The sequence below is a fragment of the Danio rerio genome, chromosome 24, assembly GCF_052040795.2.
Source record: "Danio rerio strain M-AB ecotype USA chromosome 24, GRCz13ab, whole genome shotgun sequence".
Lineage (NCBI taxonomy): Eukaryota > Metazoa > Chordata > Actinopteri > Cypriniformes > Danionidae > Danio > Danio rerio.
Genome location: NC_141044.1, coordinates 14684987 through 14705765, shown reverse-complemented (window position 1 = coordinate 14705765; position 20779 = coordinate 14684987). Strand labels below are relative to the sequence as shown.

The 20779-nt window shown below is 34.4% G+C and overlaps 2 protein-coding genes across 2 annotated transcripts; one reads left to right on the top strand and one right to left on the bottom strand.

Moving 5' to 3' along the window:
• The first annotated feature begins 3458 nt into the window (after window positions 1-3458).
• On the top strand, window positions 3459-7961 carry fitm1 (fat storage inducing transmembrane protein 1). The gene is given in 3 exon segments (NM_001351667.1): window positions 3459-3816; window positions 6264-7221; window positions 7523-7961. Coding segments are annotated over 2 exon segments (876 nt in total). The 5' UTR covers window positions 3459-3604; the 3' UTR covers window positions 6928-7221; window positions 7523-7961.
• Window positions 7962-7967: 6 nt separating this feature from the next.
• On the bottom strand, window positions 7968-19962 carry psme1 (proteasome activator subunit 1). The gene is given in 11 exon segments (NM_131375.2): window positions 7968-8232; window positions 8354-8440; window positions 8529-8583; window positions 13665-13732; window positions 17850-17918; window positions 18251-18348; window positions 18589-18634; window positions 19099-19200; window positions 19330-19392; window positions 19565-19597; window positions 19774-19962. Coding segments are annotated over 11 exon segments (747 nt in total). The 5' UTR covers window positions 19813-19962; the 3' UTR covers window positions 7968-8145.
• Window positions 19963-20779: the final 817 nt, after the last annotated feature.

Below are 20779 nucleotides of genomic sequence, written 5' to 3'. Positions count from 1 at the left end.
ATGAACTGCCAACTTATCCAGCAAGTTTTTACGCAGCGGATGCCCTCGAGCCACAACCCATCTTTGGGAAACATCCACACACGCAATCACACACACACACACTCATACATTACGGACAATTTAGCCTACCCAATTCACCTGTACTTTGGACTGTTAGGGGAAACCAGAGCACCCGGAGGAAACCCACGCGAACGCAGGGAGAACATTCAAACTCCACACAGAAACGCCAACTGAGCCGAGGCTCGAACCAGCAACCCAGCGACCTTCTTGCTGTGAGGCGACAGCACTACCTACTACGCCACTGCTTAGCCCCATTGCTATATATAGCAACATATATGCCTAATATCCGAAGGCCAGAAAGGGATAATTTTTTTCATAAATTTTTAAAATATCAGTGATGCAGCATATTTACACCATGATTTTATATAAAAGTCACTTAAATGCAAGATGACTAAGAAGTGGTCATAAACGAATATTTTCTCAATTCAGATGTGTAGTCTCTTGGACCCAAAAGCTTTATTTCATGTCACGACATAACAAGCAGATATGTTTTTTTTCAGACGAATTGTGAAATGATTTTAGATACCTGTACAGTAGTCAACAGCAAGTAGATTAAAGCCTTTAAACAGAGTTGAACAAACTGTTGAACCACACCAATTCTTGTCTTAGGAAAATTTAGAAAAAAAAAACAAATGATACAAAAAATAAGAAATAATAACTCTGATTCTCAGCCATAAGAGTCATTTTAACCAATTGTCATTACAAAAAAATATTAATAAATAAATAAAAATGACTCTTTTATTTGAATTGTCAGCAACAGGAATGACCATAATAAACATAAAAGTGATCTGCTGAACACAAAAAGAAGATGCACTACCTGACAAAATTCTTATTGCCTATGCAAGTTTTAGGAACACCAAATAATAACTTCTAGTTGATTATTTGGTATCAGACGTGGCTTATATGTAAGGCAAAGGCCTCACGATTACGCTTATTTTAGCAAAATAAAATCTGATCATGTCTTGATTTTTCATTAGTTAATTAGGACAGTAAGACTGTGACTCTCACTGTGCTTAGATAAGTCTTTTCGCTTAACAGAAATAATGAATGACTCTCATGAGCTCAGATCCTGCTGCCCTCTGCTGTGGTTTGTAATGTAATGGGCAGCACAGCTGTCTTGATACCTCAGGCTGTTGATGTGACCATTCACTTTGCAGATCTCTCTCACACCCCAACACGAGTGTAACCCCAAACCATGATTTTTCCATCACCAAACTTGACTGATTTCTATTAGAATCTTGGGTCCATGCGGGTTCCAATAGGTCGTCTGCAGCATTTGTGATCACTGGGATGCAGTTCAACAGATGATTCATCAGATAAATCTATCTTCTGACACTTTTTCAAACAATCAACTAGATTTGTTGCTCTTACAATTGGGATCAACGACAAGACTTTTGTCAGGTAGTGTATATTGAAAAATGTTGGTTATCAGTAGCCATCAATTTTTTTCCTTTACTATGGATATCAATGGCTACTAGTTTCTATGATTTTTCAAAATATCTTCTTTTTTTGTTGAAAAAAAAAACTGCCTTGGTAAGTAAATAATACAGGGATGCACAATATATCAGGAGCTATATCTATATTGGCTGATATATGAGATTTTAAATATTTTCATCAATATCAGACATTATTATTATTATCAGGGGCCAAGCACCAAAGGTGTGTAGACATCTATTGTATCCGTTACGGTTCTTAATATTATCTTAAATAATAATATAATAAATACATTTATATAATTATTTTATTATTATGACTGTACAGTAGTGCAATGGGTAGCACGTTCGCCTTACAGCAAGAAGGTCGCTGGTTCAGTTGGCATTTCTGTGTGGAGTTTGCATGTTCTCCCCGTGATCACGTGTGTTTCCTCCGGGTTCTCTGGTTTCCCCCACAAGTCTAAAGACATGCGATATAGGTAAATGAATAAATAAAATTGTCCGTATTGTATGTGTGAATGAGTGTGTAGGAATTATTCCCAGTGATAGGTTGCAGCTGGAAGGGTACCGCTGCATAAAAACTTATGCTGGATAAGTTGGTGGTTCATTCCGCAGTGGTGACCCCAGATTAATAAAGGGACTAAGCTGAAAAGAAAATGTATGAATCTTATTATTATATTTCCGCCTTCTTCCTCTTTGTCTATGGCAGCCCTATGAACTTGCGGCATTTGCGTAAGCTTTGGCACACTGATAGAGAACAGTCTGATCTTCAAGCACAAATAATTTGCACTCTTTCTCAAACTCTCTAGCGCCACCACTTGTCCAAAGTTCACATATGTTTATTGTTATATATTTTGAACTGAACGGGCTACAATCAAAATAATTTTTCCACGATGTCCCTGACTTAGCCTGATTTTAACCACTATGAGGTCATTTTCTGTCATGCCATTTTTTTTCTTCATTTAAAATTTTTTGCAAAACCTGTTTGAACGAACTCGTCATAGGCAGTTTGTCCAATTTTTACCAAAATTGAACCATGATCTACAGACCATGCTGACCAAAAGTTATGGAATTTAAGTTTATTAGACAAACTGTTTTCGATTAACTTGCGAACAAATTTAACGAAGAGCTTGCGAAAATTGACTTAAGGTGTTATCTCCATAATGCAGTGGCGTATTCACACCCAACTTGGTGTGTGTTATCACAACCATTGTCTGAAATGAGCTGCGCTGTTTCAGTGAGCTGCTTCCTAGTGGTCCAGGGATACAAAAAAAAAAAATGCTTTTTTTACTTCTTAACTCTTTGTCCAAAGCTCTCTTTACATCCCGCTGAGCATGCAAAGTTGAATGATCTCTGATTTTCCCAGGTCAACCATTTTGGTCATCTGCCATTTTGAATTATGTGTAAAATTGCTATATTTTACAGACACATTGGCAAATTATTATGAAATTAATTAACTTTAAGTCACTTGGTTGCTTTAGTTATGCTTTTTCTTTTTTAGGTCAGGCAGTATGTTTTATTTAAAAAGAAAGTTAACCATAGAAAAGAAAAGTTGGTTAATAAAGTTGAGAGATCAGTTCAAATTCTTCTAAAGAAAATGTTTTAAAATAAAATCAACTACATTTTGTTTTTGCAAAATTCAAAAAAGTATTATTGATATTTATCGGCTAGTAAGTAAAATAAAATATTTAAAAATTGGGTTAACTTTAACAAGTGTTACAATTCACTATCTAAAGTGGCTACGTTGTCTGTCAGTATATTTTAGCAGTTGCAGTACAGACAAACCAGTTAAATTATGCATCTGAAAGCCTCCAATAAACAAAATGCTGAGAGCTATAAGCATAATTGGGACGTGCTGTACTGCTTAATATCATACACACATGCCAATAAGCTGATAAGATGGGAATGTTTGGAGCTGTTAGGAAGTAAAAAGCTTTCAGGAGTGATTGAATGACAAGAAGTGTGACAGAAAGCAGCTGAGAAAACAAGAGGGAAGCCAAAAAAACGCTGCTGACATAGTAGAACAGGCTTGTTACTGTCTCTCAGTTTCTTCTCTTATAGTGGATTTGTTGGACAGTCTGTGGAGCTTCTTCTGCCCTGAGAAAACCAAGATGGATCTTATGGAGATGCTTGACAAAATCAGCAGATTTCTGCATTGGGCTCTGGTGTGGTTAAGTGATCTCATAGCTGGAATACTTGCTCATCGGTTATTCAGGCAGCACTTTCATTTACTGCTCTCTGTGTTGGTTCTTTTCGGACCTCTTCTGAGTTTTTGGGTCTCCAAGTACAGCATATTTTGCAACAAGAACCACTACCTGTACAGGCAAGATCTTACTTTAGTTAACTGTAATAGAGGAATAAATAGTAATGATGAGATTCCATAAAACATTTCCATGAAAATTATCACACTTTAATGCATGCAGCAAAATATTTTTCATTAATTTATAATGTGACATGTATATTTCTCAGCATGCTTTTTTTAGATAATAATATGTGTAGTATTACATATTATGAAGATGTGATAAATGGTCTAATATTTAAACTGCGTTGCAAAAACTAAAAAAATTTTCTTATTTTATGTGTATTATTTTGTATCAGTATCTCGTAAATAATAGTTTATATTGATAAGTAGTAATATGTACATTTTTATTACCTTTATTAAGAATCAGTTACTAATGTAATGCTATGAATATAGCTAAAGCTGCTTTTATGGCATTAAAACAAATAGACAGAAAGAAATGATTACCTAATAATGTATTCACACAATGACTGTAAATTATTCATAAATTAGTTACATTTTCTATTAATTAAGTTAATATGTTCATCCAAATTTTTCCAAAATTGTTCTTTGTTTAAAGAATATATTTTAAGTTAAGATTTGTGCTTCAGAAAACTATTAAATAATTTATATATAAAGATGCATATTATACACACTGCTCCGTGATCTGAAATTTTTAGATTACTTAATACTATTAATACAATAACTGGAAATTATTAATCATTAAATTAATATTTTAAAATAAATAAATCCCTACAGTCCAAAATGTAAAAATGTGCAGTGAATGCATTAACTTAAATAAAATCCTGTTTAACTTTTTGAGTAGAAATGTTATATGTACTGAAACAAAATCATGTTATTCCTGTACCCTATAGTGCATAATGAGCTAAATATATTTCTGTTTACTTTTGTATTTATTTATATTTTACAGTCATTGCTATTCATTTCAACTGAATACAACCCTAATCAAAAATATTTGGGACAGTATGCTTAACGCAAAAAAAGAAAAAAAAAGTGATTTCTAGATTTACTTTGACTTGTATTTCATTGCAGACAGATTGTTTTTTTGTTTTTAAACACGTATTCAAATTTAGATTGTTGCAATACATTCCTAAAAAAAGTTGGAACAGTAAAGCCTTGACCACTTTGTAATGTAGCAATTTCTTTTCACAACACTTGTGTTTATGGACTTTTCACAACACAAGTTTAAGGACTGAAGACACCAAGTGATAAAGTGTTTCAGGTGTAATTTTGTCCCATTCTTCCTGCAAACAAGTCTTAAGGTGGGCAACAGTATGGGGTCTTTGTTGTCACATTTTGCACTTTAAAATGTGCCACACATTCTCTATTGCATACAGGTCGGTACTGCAAGCAGGCCAGTCATGTACCTGTATTCTCTTCCTCCGCAGCCAAGACTTTGTAATGTGTGCAGAATGTGGTCTTGCATTGTCAATATGCATGGGCATGCCTGGAAAAAAAGGCATTAAATTGTGCTCCAAAATTTCCTTGTCCTTTATCATTAATGGTGCATCACAAAAGTGCAAGTTATCTTTGCCAAGGGCACTGACACAAGCCAATACCATGACAAACCCTGGCTTTTGGACTTGTTGCTGGCAACAGTCTGGATCTCCCCTTTTCTTCTTTGGTATGAAGCACACAGCATCCATTTTTCGCAAAAAATACCTGAAATACTGATTCATCTGGTTACTGTAGACGTTTCCACTGTGTGATGGTCTATCCCAGATGTCTCAGAGCTTGGAGAAGTCAATGGTGCTTATGGACACTTAACATAGGGTTTCCTTTTGGCACAGTACAGTTTTCACTAGTGTTTGTGGATGTAACTACATATTGTGGTACTTGACATATATTTATAGATGAATGATGATTTTTGACGCAGTGCTGCCTGAAGAAACAGAGATCATAGTACTTCAGCTTAGGCTTGCATCCTTGTCCTTTATACACTGAAATTCCTCAAGATTTCTTGAATCTTTAATAAATTTTATGCATCTTTGTAACTGAAATGTCTACCTGTCTTTCTTTGAGGAACATTGTTTTTAAACATTTCTATAATTTTATATTTGATGGCAAACTGGCAGTCTTCGGCTCATCTTAGCTCCTAAAGAACTAGACTTTCCTTGGGTGTTGCTTTTGTACTCAATCATAATTACAATCACCAGTTGACATTTCCTGTTTCAAATCACATCACTATTTTACCAATTTTACTTGATTACTAGTGCTAAATTGCTCCTTTCCCAACTTTTTCTTAGAATGTTTTGCAGGGCTGAATGACAGGAAAGGATGTATATGTACAAATGAAATGAAGTTGACCAGACAAAAGATTATTTTCTGTACATATTGTCTGCTATGAAATACAAATCAAACTAAATTTGGACATAACATTATTTTTTTATTTGCGTTTTTCATACTGTCCCAACTTTGTCTGATTTGGGATTGTACTTGGCGTTCCCTATTTAAAGTTTATTCTCTCACAGGCTATTCCTTCAATCTTGCTTTGGCTGGACCTGTATTTTCGGGGGCTCTTTCGTCTTTCTGTTGTCCTTCAGCATTAGCAACTCTATCCTCCACTCGCTCCGTCATCTCTTACCTTTCGCAGTATCCGGGAGTCTCTGGACGCTCCTCCGCCTTTTGCTGACCTTCCTTGTGGATGCTTCTGGAAGCTGTTTTGAGCCGCTAATAAGCCCAAATGATGCTCACAGGAACCCTGAAGAGCTCTTGAACTTTAAGGAAGGCCCTTTATTACTGCTGAGAGGGGTGGAAAGTAAAGAAGCCTGTCTGAAAGCAGGTCTAAAATGGCAGGGATGTGAGGTGTCGCATGAAATCCTGATTCTGACTTTCTGTTGTTTGCTTCTTTCTGAGGAAATATCCGTGTTCTGGTCCTTCATTGGTTTTGGAAAGCCTCTCGGGGCGCCGTTGAGGATCATCTTCATGTTGTGTGTGTTTTTGATGAGTCTCTGGATGTTCCTGATCCTCTGTTTGCTGGCACACTTTCCGCTCTTCCCTTCTCAGCTGGTCGGAGGTGCTCTTGGGTATCTGGGATGGAAGGGGCTTTATAAGGGCAGGGGGGGTTGTAAGTCTGGATGGTGTTGTCTTGGAATAACAGGTTGTAAATCAAGTGGGCATTACACAGTTAATTAATTAATCAATTAATGACCCCCACACCTGCCTGTTACATTTCAATTATTTTTAAACATAATTAATTAGGGTAATTATGCAAGTAATTGTATAACAATGTTTGTTCTGTAGCTAATTTGAAAAAAAAAGGCTAATATTAGGCTAATATTAATATTGATCTTTAAATGGTTTTAAAAAATAAAAGAAGCTGCCAAAAAATTATAATTATAGGAATATATTATCATATTAAGGGGATATTGTGAAGAGTTTCTAAACATGTACATCATGTGAATATATGTTTCACATAGAGAGCTAAAAATTGCATATATCTGAAAATTCCTTCAGTCTTGAAAAATGTAAAATAATAAGGATATTCCAAGTAGAATTTATAGAGCTCAGATATTATATGTATATATATATATATATATATATATATATATATATATATATATATATATATATATATATATATATATATATATATATATATATATATATATATAGCTCAGACTAGGTTTAGTGCAAAAGAACTAATGGGTTTATATATATATATATATATATATATATATATATATATATATATATATATATATATATATATATATATATATATATATATATATATATATAATGCCTGTAAAGATCAAGTTTGCATTTTATACATAGAGAATGATAAGCCCCCTTTAAAATTAAAATTTCACAGTATGTCTGATAATATTTTTTCCTCTGGAAAAAATGTGTTTGTTTTATTTCGGCTACAATAAAAGCAGTTTTTAATTTTTTAAACATCATTTTAGGGATAAAATTATTAGCCCCTTTAAGCTATATTTTTTCTCGATAATCTACAGAACAAACCACTGTTATACAATAACATTCCTGATTACCCTTACCTGCTACTTAACTTAATGAACCAAGTTAAGCCTTTAAATGTCTCTGTAAGCTGTATAGGTGTCTTGAAAAATATATTATTTAATGTCATCACTTGATCTTTACAGGCATTTATAATTTAAAAGTAAGTATTTTTTTCACTTGACCTTTTCAATAAAAACACAAGTGACCCCCTATTTAGCCTAAACTATTTATTGAATTAAAAACTGTAATACAGCACATTCTGTTGATGTAATTGTATCTCAAGTCACTGCACTGTGACTGTGGTTATGAAACTCAATACGGCATGTTTTACTTTTCAGTTAATGTGTGTGTGTTTGCGTGTGTGATTTCAGTGCACATCAGCCTGGTTTCTCAGTAGATAAGTGCTTTTGAAGATAAGTCTCCCCTGGGCTTCTTAATCTTGTCAAAGTTCTTGGTGATGACATCATACAGCATGGCCTAGAGTCGAAGGAATGGTTAAAATCAGTCACAGCCATCTTACAGACTCACCAACTTACATGAATGATGAGAAATGCAGCACTGAGATGTTGTTTTCAGGGAAAGCCGAGACAGAACTTACGTAAGTGTTGCGAATCTCCAGAACTATGATGCGTAACTCACAATACTGGTGCTGATCCAGTTCATGAACAAGCTGTCGGAAATCTCCCTGTTGCCCAGAAGAAAAGCAGGGTTAAAATCATTATCAGAAGCTCAAAGCATATACAAAAAAAGAACTAACAATAAATTAAACTGACCACATGTGGCTGTTTGGAAGCCTTGGCTACAGCATCTCCTCTCTCACTGTAGTACCTGAGGAAACAACAAAACTGCTTTTCACCCTTATAAAACATTATAACTTTTAAAACACCTTCACTTTGCACACTACTTCATTTACCCAGCTTTAACTAATAATCCAGGGTTATCAATCAGGGTTATCAATCAATCTTCCGTCCAATCCATATCCGTTTTCAGACAAAAAAAAAGGAAAATGAAGAAAACGGGCGTTTTTCTGTTTTTCATTTGCTCACAAGAAACTAAAAAACTATATTTTTGCTCGATTTTCATTTTTTTTAATTTAGGGTAGGAAAATGGATAAACGACTTCAAAATTCATTATACACATGTAGATTATTAATAAGGACTAAACTATTAATTACTGTTATTCTCCAGATGAAAAAGGCTTGATTAAAGTCCTGTCATTTTAAAGATTTTCTACAATTTAAGCAGAATTAGGTTAAAGAAAACTTAATTCAGAATGCATGAATTTCTGTGCCTATCACACGCTTTACGAGCGCACTTGCCTTTTTTATTATTTTATGCAATAGTAAATGCATAAAATAAAATGCAAACAGTTTGCACCACGGAATAGTAGCCTATATACAATATTTATATGTGCAATATGGAACTGGGCCCGCTGTATTACATAGTTTGGTCACAAAGAGCAAATGTCAAGTTCAATATTAGCGCAACGCACAGACAGAAAGCTTATCTGTTAGTCTAAACTACAACACATTATTTATTATGAATTATAAGTATGTGTTTAATTAGTTTCTCTGAAAATTTGTTCATTAATCCAGTGTTTTCGAAATCCAAGTCTCAAAAGTCTTGTTGTGTGAGAAAACACATGTGAAATAGGCATTGCGGCTGACCGTATTGTATTGACCTTAACTTTTTTTAGTTCAGCTCTTAAATGAGTTGGCTATACCTAAGATGTTGCTCGTGCACAGCCAACGATCCTATTGTATTTTATTTAAACCCACTTATTTAAAATATTCAGTATAGCCTGCCCTGGGCTAAGCCTATATATATATATATATATATATATATATATATATATATTAGGGATGTAACGGTATTGTAAATACCGTCATACCGCAATATTAAATTTTTTCGATATTACCGAAGTCGCATGACTCGGTAAAACTATAGGTCTTCTGAGAAAATTTGCTCAGGCGAATGAAGCGAACGGGAGGTAGCTGAAACTTCATTTCCCATCAGCCCCGGCGTGGCCATAATCCTTTGCGGTCTGTTGTCGCTACAGAACCAGTAATGCGGAAATGGAGTGTGCTGCTAGTAGCGGAGATGAAAAAAAGATGGAAATGATCGAACCTAAAGCGGGTGTTGTCGCCGCGCGCGTGCTGAATAGCGGTGCTGTCGCGCGCGTTCTGATCAGCTGTGTTGTGGCGCGCGTATTGTAAAGCGCCGAGGGGGGGTTGAGCGCGCATACTCAAGAGAGGTGTTGTCGCGCGCCTACTGAAGGGCTGGACTGGACGGAGGTTGTGTCGCGTCGCGGGGGCACTTTTGATCGTTTTGGAAGGGCATTTTCTATCCAAGACTAAAAAGGGCATGTGCACTGCACAGGTTGAGCCCTATGTGTGCATGTGCCTGCAAGTTGGGGAATACGACTAATAACAGTCATGGGGACTGCAGAAACACAGCACACTGTTCAGATTGATGCAGACATTGACTTGTACCGCAAAGAGATCTCTATCTCACTCATGGTTTGTCTTCTCAAGTGGGGGAAAGACAATGCACAACGTTACCCCACTGCTGTCAACATGGGCCAAGTCATATCTCTCTTGTCCCAGAATCCTCAGTCCCAAATGAGAGGGTTTTTTTCTGTTGCAGGGGACATTGTAAATACCCAGAGATACCAGCTTTTACCAGATTATAGTTATATGATAATTTTCCTTTAAACCCATCTCTATCTAAGTGAGTGATTAAATGTTGAATATGATGAGTTTTCAACAATACTAAATTGAAACTTTATTTTTTTACATGGTTTAATAATTTTTTGTTATTAAAATTGAAGTTCCTGTTTCAAAGCTAACAGATAGATGGCTAATTTGTATGCCATTGACACTTTTGGCACTTTTTTGGAGTATTTTCAAAAGTTTTTTTTTTCCTGTAAATGATTCAATAAATACCGTACCGTGACATTCATACCGAGGTATTACCGTACCGTGAAATTCTGATACCGTTACATCCCTAATATATATATATAGAGCCGAAACAAAACCAGTAGGAGGAACTAAAGTAATTTTAAATATAGTAACCTTTGTTGTAGCTACTGAGCCCTATTTAAAAAATTAAACAATTAAAAACAGTAAGTGAACAATATTAAATATTATTATTATTAGTATTATTATTGTTATTTAGGCCTACAGTAGCTCGGAAACAATCATGCAAACCAGGTGCTGCTTGAAAATGGCTGTCTTTGCTCAGCATCAGGTGCAAAACAGCAAGATGTTTGGTGATTCAAATGAAAATGGAAAAACGGCAGTTTTCTTCATTTTCCTTTTTTTGTTTGAAAACGGATATCGATTGGATGGAAGATACCCTGTTTTTTATCATACTGATGTTTCAAACTTAAATAAAGGATTCAATTAAATTTGGTACTAAGCAACAGCTTGAATTTTAACTTACTTCGTAAAGTATGCTCTATATAACATGGTACATGGTGCATGGTACATCAGCAAGTATTTCATTAAGATTATGTTTAATGTGGTTATTATTTTTTTTGCCAGACAACAGCAGTGTATTTTATAAACTATAAATGCTAGTTTTGCAATTAATAATGTGTATTTCAATGTCAGAAACCTAATTTAGGTTTAATGTGATTGAAAACCCTGATAAGTTGTGATAGATGTTAAGCATGCCTCACATCAACACTCCAGCCCTTGTGGGAAAGCAGATTTAAATTTAGCAACTGATCGTGTGACACACTGATTGACACCACTATTCACACCACTGTTATGTTCACTTCAGATTTTAGCCTAGACTGACCACACGTTGTAGTGAACTCATCAATGGTTAATGAGCAACTACCGAGGAGGAAGAGGATGTTTGCTAGTTTAGAATGATGACGAGTAAATTAAAAATTATGTAAAAGTTGCATGAACTCGACATGACTGCACGTACTACGGCCACATTGCAAATGATCAAATCTGTATTGCCTTGTTTCAGTGACTTAAAAAATTTAGTTTTTCACTAACCACGTATAAACGTTTCTTTCTCAAAAACACTAAAACATACAAACATGCTGCTTAGGTATTAATGTAGCCTAACTTGTGCTGTTTACATTTTTATCACACTTTAGCCATTAATATTTTTTTAAGATACTGAAAACAACACAAATGTCAGTGCATGTCCAAACTTTTCTAGAGCCCCAAAACACCCTCAGACCCCAGAAGGTTAAAACCACATATGAAAGTGACATAAATCAGATTTCTCTGGTTTGTGCTGTTCACACTATCAATTTGAAAAGTAACGGGTAGCTTTAGACTGCATGATTTTTAAAGCGTCACAAACTTTCACAAGTTTTTCCTTTATTTCTTGGTTCCAAATCGACCGAAAAGAAGCCCTTTTAACTTCTCCCCCATCCTCCCAATGACCTGCAGATACCCATGCTAGTGGATACTGCTCTCTCATTGGGTGTAGTTAATCACTGATGTTATTTTCAATATGATTTTATTTGCCGACAGCTCCTGATATTTAGCATGACAAATATCTCACAGGTTTCTGCGACTCATCTGCGATTATCTCAGATCGTTTTTTTGGCCACGTTCACACTGGAGGCAAATGTGGCACGAATCAGATTTTTTCCCCCTCATGTGACTCAGGTAATGAGTGTGAACAGCCCAAACCACATGGAATCTGATCTTTTCACTACAGATTTGTGCCACTTTCATATGAAGTCTTATAGATCTGATGTTCTGCAGTGCGACTGCAGTGTGAATGGTTATGTCAGATTTTATGTTACTTTTACATAATCTTTGAGCCACATGTGTCATTATTCTGTGCTGCAAACATCATCTACACCTCAGCAGCATAGTAGAATGGCACACAGGGTGATTACTGTACCACAGAAAGTTGGTTGTTTGTGTATATTTTGAAGGCAAATCTGGTGCTTGTTAACTAATCTGGTTAACGACTGAGGCACAGGTTGATCGCAAAGCCGAAGAGCATCGTGGGTGATGCGAATAAGGGAATCAGTGTGCAAAGAAGGGGAAACTTTCTCCCTGAGAGAAAAAAGGGCAGTTCTCGAGCACCCAAACCCCCCTTCTGCATGTGTCTGTTGTTTATAATGAAGTAAAATTAAATAACTCTGCAAACAGACATAAACCAACTCCGCTTCACAGTTCAGTCTGCGGCTGCGCATTAACCCTTTATAAGTTCACTACACCGGTGGTATAATTAGACATTTTGTGCTCTCCGTAATGTACTTTTGAGCATGCGGGTCAGTTTAGGACCATGATCTGTTCACACTGCAAATCTAATAATGGCCACATTTATAAGAGCAGTGTGAACAGCCTAGCAAAACAATTGGATCTGAGAAAAAAATCTGATTGAGCACATTCCCCGTTGTTAAAAATTATTTCGATAAAACTAGATTTAAATCCCACTTTACACATTTATACCAATGGTATTAGAGTGAGTTAGCTTGTCAAACCTACCAACATGTTACCTTTATTTTCACACCGATATTTGTATGCTGATTTTGTTTTAATGTTCTATTTTAATGCTAGGCAACTTTATAATCAGTATAAGTCAGAAGTAATGGTGAGTCTGACGGTGCACCTAAAAATGACACATGTGATTGGCTCTTGATTGGATTTGGTTTGGAAGTAACTAACATATTGTGTCAGAATACACAGGATAATCCTGCGTTTCTAAAATAAAAATGTGAATTCCTCATATATTCAGGGTGAAAAGCGGTGTTTAGGATGACAGTAAGCCAGTGTAATGCGTTCTGTGAAAAGCTCTGTGTCACAACTGCATATTTACATGAGCCAAAATGAAATAAATACAAAAAAACATAATCGTTGTTTATAATAGAGTCATAATAAGGTTAGTGTTGGACTGTGGTTGTCATGTAGTCTGGTCTCTTACTTGGATATCTGTGTCTGGAATCCTTCGATCTTGGTGCGGGTGTTGGTCATCAGTTCAAAAACCTTTTCCTATGAGATAAATTTTGCATATATTCAAGCGAAATTCTCACAACACAATACAATAAAAATTGCATTTCCATTGCTTTACTTTTATACCACAGCCACATTAGTATGTGTAATGTTTTATCAATGTAATTATTTAGGATACACACCACTGTTTAAACATGGTGTTTGTGATGTTCTCCAGTCTAAAAATCCTTCAGATGTCATTCTATTCATCTAATTCAAAGCTCAAGAAACATTGTTGATTATTTTTAATGTTGTTCAAAAGTTGTGCTGCTTAAATGTTTTGTAAAAACAATAATATAATTTTTCTTTTATGAATAGAAGGTTAAATAGAATGCTATTGTAATAAAGTGTCATTACTTCTCCTTTATCAGATTGCTGGCTCCAATGTAATTTAGTTTATTAGTTTATTTAACATATAGTAATTAATATTATTAAAGTTAAAAATAATAATAAAATAAAAATACATTTCCAGTTTATATTTTATGTAGTGCTATCTACAGGGCTGATAGTGGAAAAAATTCCTGAGCCTGAACTTTTTTTCCTTGCCCCTGAGGTGAGTAGGGTTGGGGGTACTATGTATGCAACGCACTTTTAACACATAACTTGTGGGCCCCTGGGCCCAAATATATTAACAGCCTATATGTGTAACCCTGATCATCATTATTGTCAAGTGGCTCTTTTTAGACACATGCCAGTAATGTCAGTGACACATGCCAGTGTCAGTGATCTTGTGACATGTGCCAGTAGGTGTCAGTATAAGCACGTTATAAGCACATTAATCTTATAAGTCTCTTTGCTTTAATATTTAAAAATCATTAGGCAAATGACACCTGTTATCTTACATGCATAAATGTTATGAGTTTTCAACATGCATTTTATTATAACTTTTTAAAGGATATTATTTAAAATACCTTAAAATGAAAATAAGTTAAATAATAAAATAAATGAATTAATTAAAAACACAGAGAAGTCCATATTGTAGGGAACAAAGGAACTGCCAGGATGCAATAATATACAGTACAACAGATAAGTGTAACCCCTCCCATACATAAGCATGCCACAATAAATTTGACTGACATGTACTGTCAAATGACTATATTACGTACGGAAGTATGACTACGAATACATAAAATAAATGCGTTTAAATTAAAACATCGTGGAGTAGCTCAGCAAATAAACTAACTTGCGACGCGATAAATTAGGTTAAAAGTCGCGTAATGATTAAATATGGTTTTGCTCGTGTTAATTAATGTCATAAGCTTCGCCGGGTGTCACTCTGAGTGACGCGACACTCTGAGTGACACAGGTCACTACACATGCCACTAGCGAGTGACACATGACAGTGGAAAACTGCACGTGCCACCGGAAGTGTCACTACACTCAGTGGCATGTGCCAGTGTCATCTGTACGTCAGATGTCGTGTCACTCCATGTTAAAACTGCTACTGTGAATCCACGTTCAAGCGCACACAATAAGCTAAAACTCGCCCCAAGCACCGGCAAAAACAAATAACAATGAATGTGTCGAGAAAAGAGTAAGGACATATCTTAATTATTTATTTATTATTTTATTTTATTTTTTTATTTTATTATTTATTATTTTAATTTATTATTTACTTATTCTGAGTCAGTGTCGTAAAGATCCTGACTGGCAATCTCCTCTTGGACTCGCCTTTAGAAAGAAATTTTACATGAAGGAGTTTTTTTGTTTTCGATTTGTTTTATTTCGTTAAGTAATAATTTAAAGCTTTCTATAAATATATTTATTATGTCTGTGAGGCATATACATTTTGCTTCATTTTGTTAAGCGCTCCTGTTCAAAAACCAGACGACAGAAAGCGCATTTTGGTTTTCTTTATTTTATAAAAATCGCTGTAACGTTTTTTAATGTATTACTCGTACTTTGTAAGCAAAAATGACGGATAACTTTAAATTTCTCCCACTGAAAAAATGCAAGTGATTGCTCTGGCGCCTCGATGTCCTGCAAGCTTTTTATAAGCAAACTATGCGCCTAATAGCACACATTCTTTAACGTTTAAGCTACCATTGTTTTATACTTGAACTGTTTTATATCTTTTATTTTAGGCAAGTCTTGATGATCTGAGAAGGCAAACTGATCAAACAGACAATGATGGTCTTCCGCTGGGCGCTGTTCGTTAAAAAAAAAAACTTAATTTTAACGAATAAAAAATGCTCCAAACGTTTTTCTAAATAAGCTGAATAAAAAAACGAACCTAAATATAAACACTTTGCCATTAGGCTACATACAAAACTGAACTATTTCATAGCTGAAACACTAAGTTGTTTAAGGAGAAGGGGGAAATATATTTTTGTCCCGTCTATTGCTTCACCGTTATTTCGAGAATAAACCCAGCGTAAATATGCAGATGTCATTCCCAAAACATATCAGCGTATATGTGCCGAAAACGAAAGTTTCATACAAATTCTGAATGGATTATAGCCTGGAAAGTGCAAAGCACGCACCTCTTATTATCACTAAAAAGCTTCACGAATCTTAGTTCATAGAGATCTCACAAAGATCCGTTATAATTTATAAAGCTCTCTAAATTACACAATTAATCTTTTATTTACATGGCGTCTACACTCAAAAGATGATTCACGAGCACACAAAATGGCACTTAATAAAAACCAATCGGCGCTTTCAGCAGTGAGTGAATTCTGTGAATCTAGAGAAATGACAGATCAATATCCGTGAACCTGATTTTTTTTCACCTGCAGCCACAGTACGCCGGAAATCCGGCGTGGTGCCGGAACGTTATCACCCCTGTATCTAAATTAGTGCGTTAAACATGCAATTAATCTAAAATATTTAACGTGTTAAAAAAAATTAAGGAAATGAACGCAGTTGCAGTTTTTTTATTTCCTGTTGTTGTTGACGTTTGTTTACTGTGCAAAGAAATATGGATAAGACCAAGAAAGCGCTTTTAGAAGGAAAGTTTCCATATAAAACAAATAATGTCGCATCACCAGGCTATCCAGCATTTCCTCCAGAGTATCAACTAATTTTGTGTCTCCCCATTTCGTGACTTGGTGGTTCTTTAGACACTTAATAAGATTATTATGTTAAGAGTATTGGTGTCCATGTAAATGTACTCAGTAAAAGTGCCAGATGATGTCACGAGCTGTCAATGACAGCGCATTCCTCTGCCTTTCAGCATGAGCCCTCAAATGTTTCATTAAGTTTGATGTGTTTCCCACTTAAACGCAACTTTTGTTAAGTATCTGCTTCATGTTGCTGGGTCAGAATCTTTGTAAATTATAGCCATACTTAAGAACGCTTAGTTTAAGCAAATTTGATGAACGCGATCATGCGCGTTGAATCTGAAGGGAGTCACTCCTGCTGCGCTGTCCTGCGGGTACCTGTGGGTGCCTTTGATGTACCGCTTGATGCTTCTTATGTCCTTGTTGCAGCATCAGTGCCAACAAAATTGGCACCAAAATGCATATTCAGTTATTCTGCTTGTGAGATACTGTTGTCACTCTCAGCTGTTGAACTGTTTTAGCAACTGGCAGAATGTAAAGAATGAAAAAACTCACAGCAATACAACTTTACAATGAGTACAATTGTTTGTGTTCGATACTTATTATTATTATTATTATAACTTTCCAATTTCCATATTTGCAATGCCTGTATTTTGGCCTTTTTTTTGCAGTCCACTTAGAATCCAACATTGAAATATATTTTTTCTTTATTAGCATTGATTGTTTTGAAATTTCAAATGCCACTAACATGCCTTGTTTTTTTTTTTTGTAATAAATATGGCTGTCAAGCCATACTTTACTTACTTACATGAAGAAATCTGTGTTACAAGTTAAACAAATATTCTAACAAACAATTGTATTTTGAATTTAATTAGTTTTTTGTCTTGCGTTTAAATTAATTTTACATTTAGATAGCCAAACTTACAAGTTTCAGTCTTTTAAATGTGATTAATCACATGTGATTAATTGGGGGAAAAAAGGGTGATTAATTAGTTAATTTTTTTTACTGATTGACAGCACTAAACTTATGTAAATCCCTCTCTTTAATGATATTACTCTGGATAAACAACAATTAATTTGACAAAAAAACATGACACTAGTTTTAGCTAACTGACCTGTACAGCAACACCAAAGTTGTTCCCATCTTCAATTCTGGGTACCTGTAGCTGTATCCACATTGACACCTGCATGAAGGCCCACAACACAAGTATTAAACTTTTTCTGAAATGTTTTATTAAATATCAGTTAAATGCGAGCTAATTATAAATAGAAAAAAGTTGTGCTATTGCATTGGTCTAAACTTTACTAAATTAAATTTTTACCTTTTATTAATTGATTTTAATTTCATTGCAAGCAAAGAAAAGGAAACATGATCAGCAAAGAACCTCGAGCTGGAAGTTAACTCAGGTCACCGTGAGTACCCCAGTGCCATGTGTCATCACACTAACCACTAGGCTATTGATGACTGAATTTACTTTTTTAAATGTTCATGTCTGTGTTATTAGGACTTCCTCACCGTGTTAAGACACTCTTTCAAAGTTTGAATCTCAGGCTTGATCTGTTTGATGAGTTTCTCTACTGTCTCGTTGCAGGCGATGGGACCGCATGGAGGACCTTTCACATCACAGCAAACATGCACAGTTTGAATTAGTACTTTGCAAATCATCACTTCAGTTTAAACAGTCTTTCTCAAAATCTTTAGGCTTCATTTCCACAACATTGACTATTCAACACTGCCACCTGGTGTTCATTCTGTGAATCACACCTTCACATTCTAGGGGAATCCTTAGAGAAGAGAATGGAATCGAAGTAGCATTTTCAGTTTCATTTTCCACATTGTAACTACATATTTACCTGCATCCTCATCTTCTTTATCTTTCTTTCCCTCTTTGGCCTCTTTCTGTATAAAATAAAGTGCCATTACTGACCTTTCTGGCCAAATTGCTTATCTACAGTGCTCAGCATCGAGTTCACCTCCTTTTGAAAATAAGTATTTTTGTGCATTTTTTAACAAATACAGACAATTTTTTTTGCAACATTTAAACAAAACAGTTTTAATATAAAGTTATATTAATTAAGAGTATAGTCACCTAACATCTTTAGAAATAGAAAGATAATCCACTTAAATTCAAACAAGTTATTGCAAAAAAAAGCTGACTAATCCAATACATGTGCATGAATAAATAATTGTAAAGAAACATAATAATAATAATAATAATAATAATAATAATAATAATAGCAATATAAAAGAGAGATCTGTGAGGGGTGTACAACTCATTTATGCTGAGCAATGTATATGTTCAGTTACAAAGTCATGGAATGTTAATCCTCAGGCTTGTTAATAATAAATTGTGTTATAATTACCTCCTCTTTTTTCTTCCTCTTGAGCTCTTCCTTAACCGGGTCTGGAATTGGGATGTCCAGAGGAGCCTTGATCACAGACAGATCCTTCAGACTACAGGAACCCTAAAAAAATACAAATTAAAAACTATTAATTGGTGATAAATATAACAATAGCAGTAGCAACATGAATACAAACACAATTGGCATAATATGTACTCATAAAGCCTTAATATTAAATGGTTGAGTTCATACCTGCAACACATTGTCCATCTCTGCAATCTTCTCAGGGAAAATCTTCGAGATCAACTGTTCAGCCTGATAAAAACGAACAGATATTTAATAACGTTTTACTGCAGTTATTGTTATAAGTGTAATTTATTTTTAATTTAAATTTAATTTATTATTATTAGAAAATACAATTTGCATTTGCACGTGGCACATTTGTAATGGATATAAAAGAAAATTAAGGAATATTTAGTATAATTACCTCCTTGGTGATTTTCTGAGAGAATCCATCCACCTGCAAGGTAACGTTACATAGGAAGTGTTTACCAAACTCGCCACACAAGCACAAACGAGTAAATTATAAAATAATACAGTTTATTGACAAAGTACGATTAAAAATCTTTTTTGTTGGCCAATACATGAAATGTAATGAGTGTATATCAGCTTTTGGGCCTGTAATATTCGGCTTACCTGTTTCTTGGACGCGGGGCTCATGTCTAAGGAAGTCATTGCTGCAGAACAGTCGTAATGATTTACCTTTTCGCAAAAACTTTAATAGACCTGTTTGCAGGAAAATACGCGTGTAATGTCTTATCCCACTGGATAGTGTGGCATTTAAGTTGAGAAAAGACGGCTGGATAAAGATGTCACCGACGAAACGACGAGAACTCGCAGTTAGTCAGCATAAAAAGTGAAAATGAAAGTGAGTTTAATAAATCATTCTCGATAAGAACTGAAGGGGGCGACAACATCAATGAGTTACGGAAACAGGTTTTACAGAATAAAAGTAGAATAAAAGTCCGACGTTTGTTTTAATTTTTTGTTTGTTTAGTTGTGGTTTTAAATATATATATCATGAACAATGAATTCTAAAATGTATTTTATTAATATGCTTTCATATATTTATTTGTACCAATAGTATGCAATTATAATATATTAAACTTAAAAAAGTATATATATATATATATATATATATATATATATATATATATATATATAGAGAGAGAGAGAGAGAAAGAGAGAGAGAGAGAGAGAGAGAGAGAGAGAGAGAGAGAGATAAATAGATAAACAGATAGATATATAGATTTTTTTAATTGTATGGGAAAGTAAAACTTTATATATATTACAATGAAAATATACAAATATTAAATTCTATATTCTACCTATATTAAATCAAATAAATATAAAATGTCATGTGAAAACGTAAATATTATTTAAAATGCATCCCATATTAATTGCAAATAATTTTATAACTGCTTTAATTATAATTTGATTGTATTTAAATATATTTACAATAAACTATATATTTAAAAGTAAAAATTAATTAAACTATGTGCCTCATTTTTCAGTATAAATACTATAATAAATGTTAACAATTTAGTTAAAATAAATAAAATAAAATTCATGTTAGCATGCAAAACAGTTTGAATGATTTTCTAAATTTCTGTCTAATAGTTTTGTCTAATAGTAATAAACT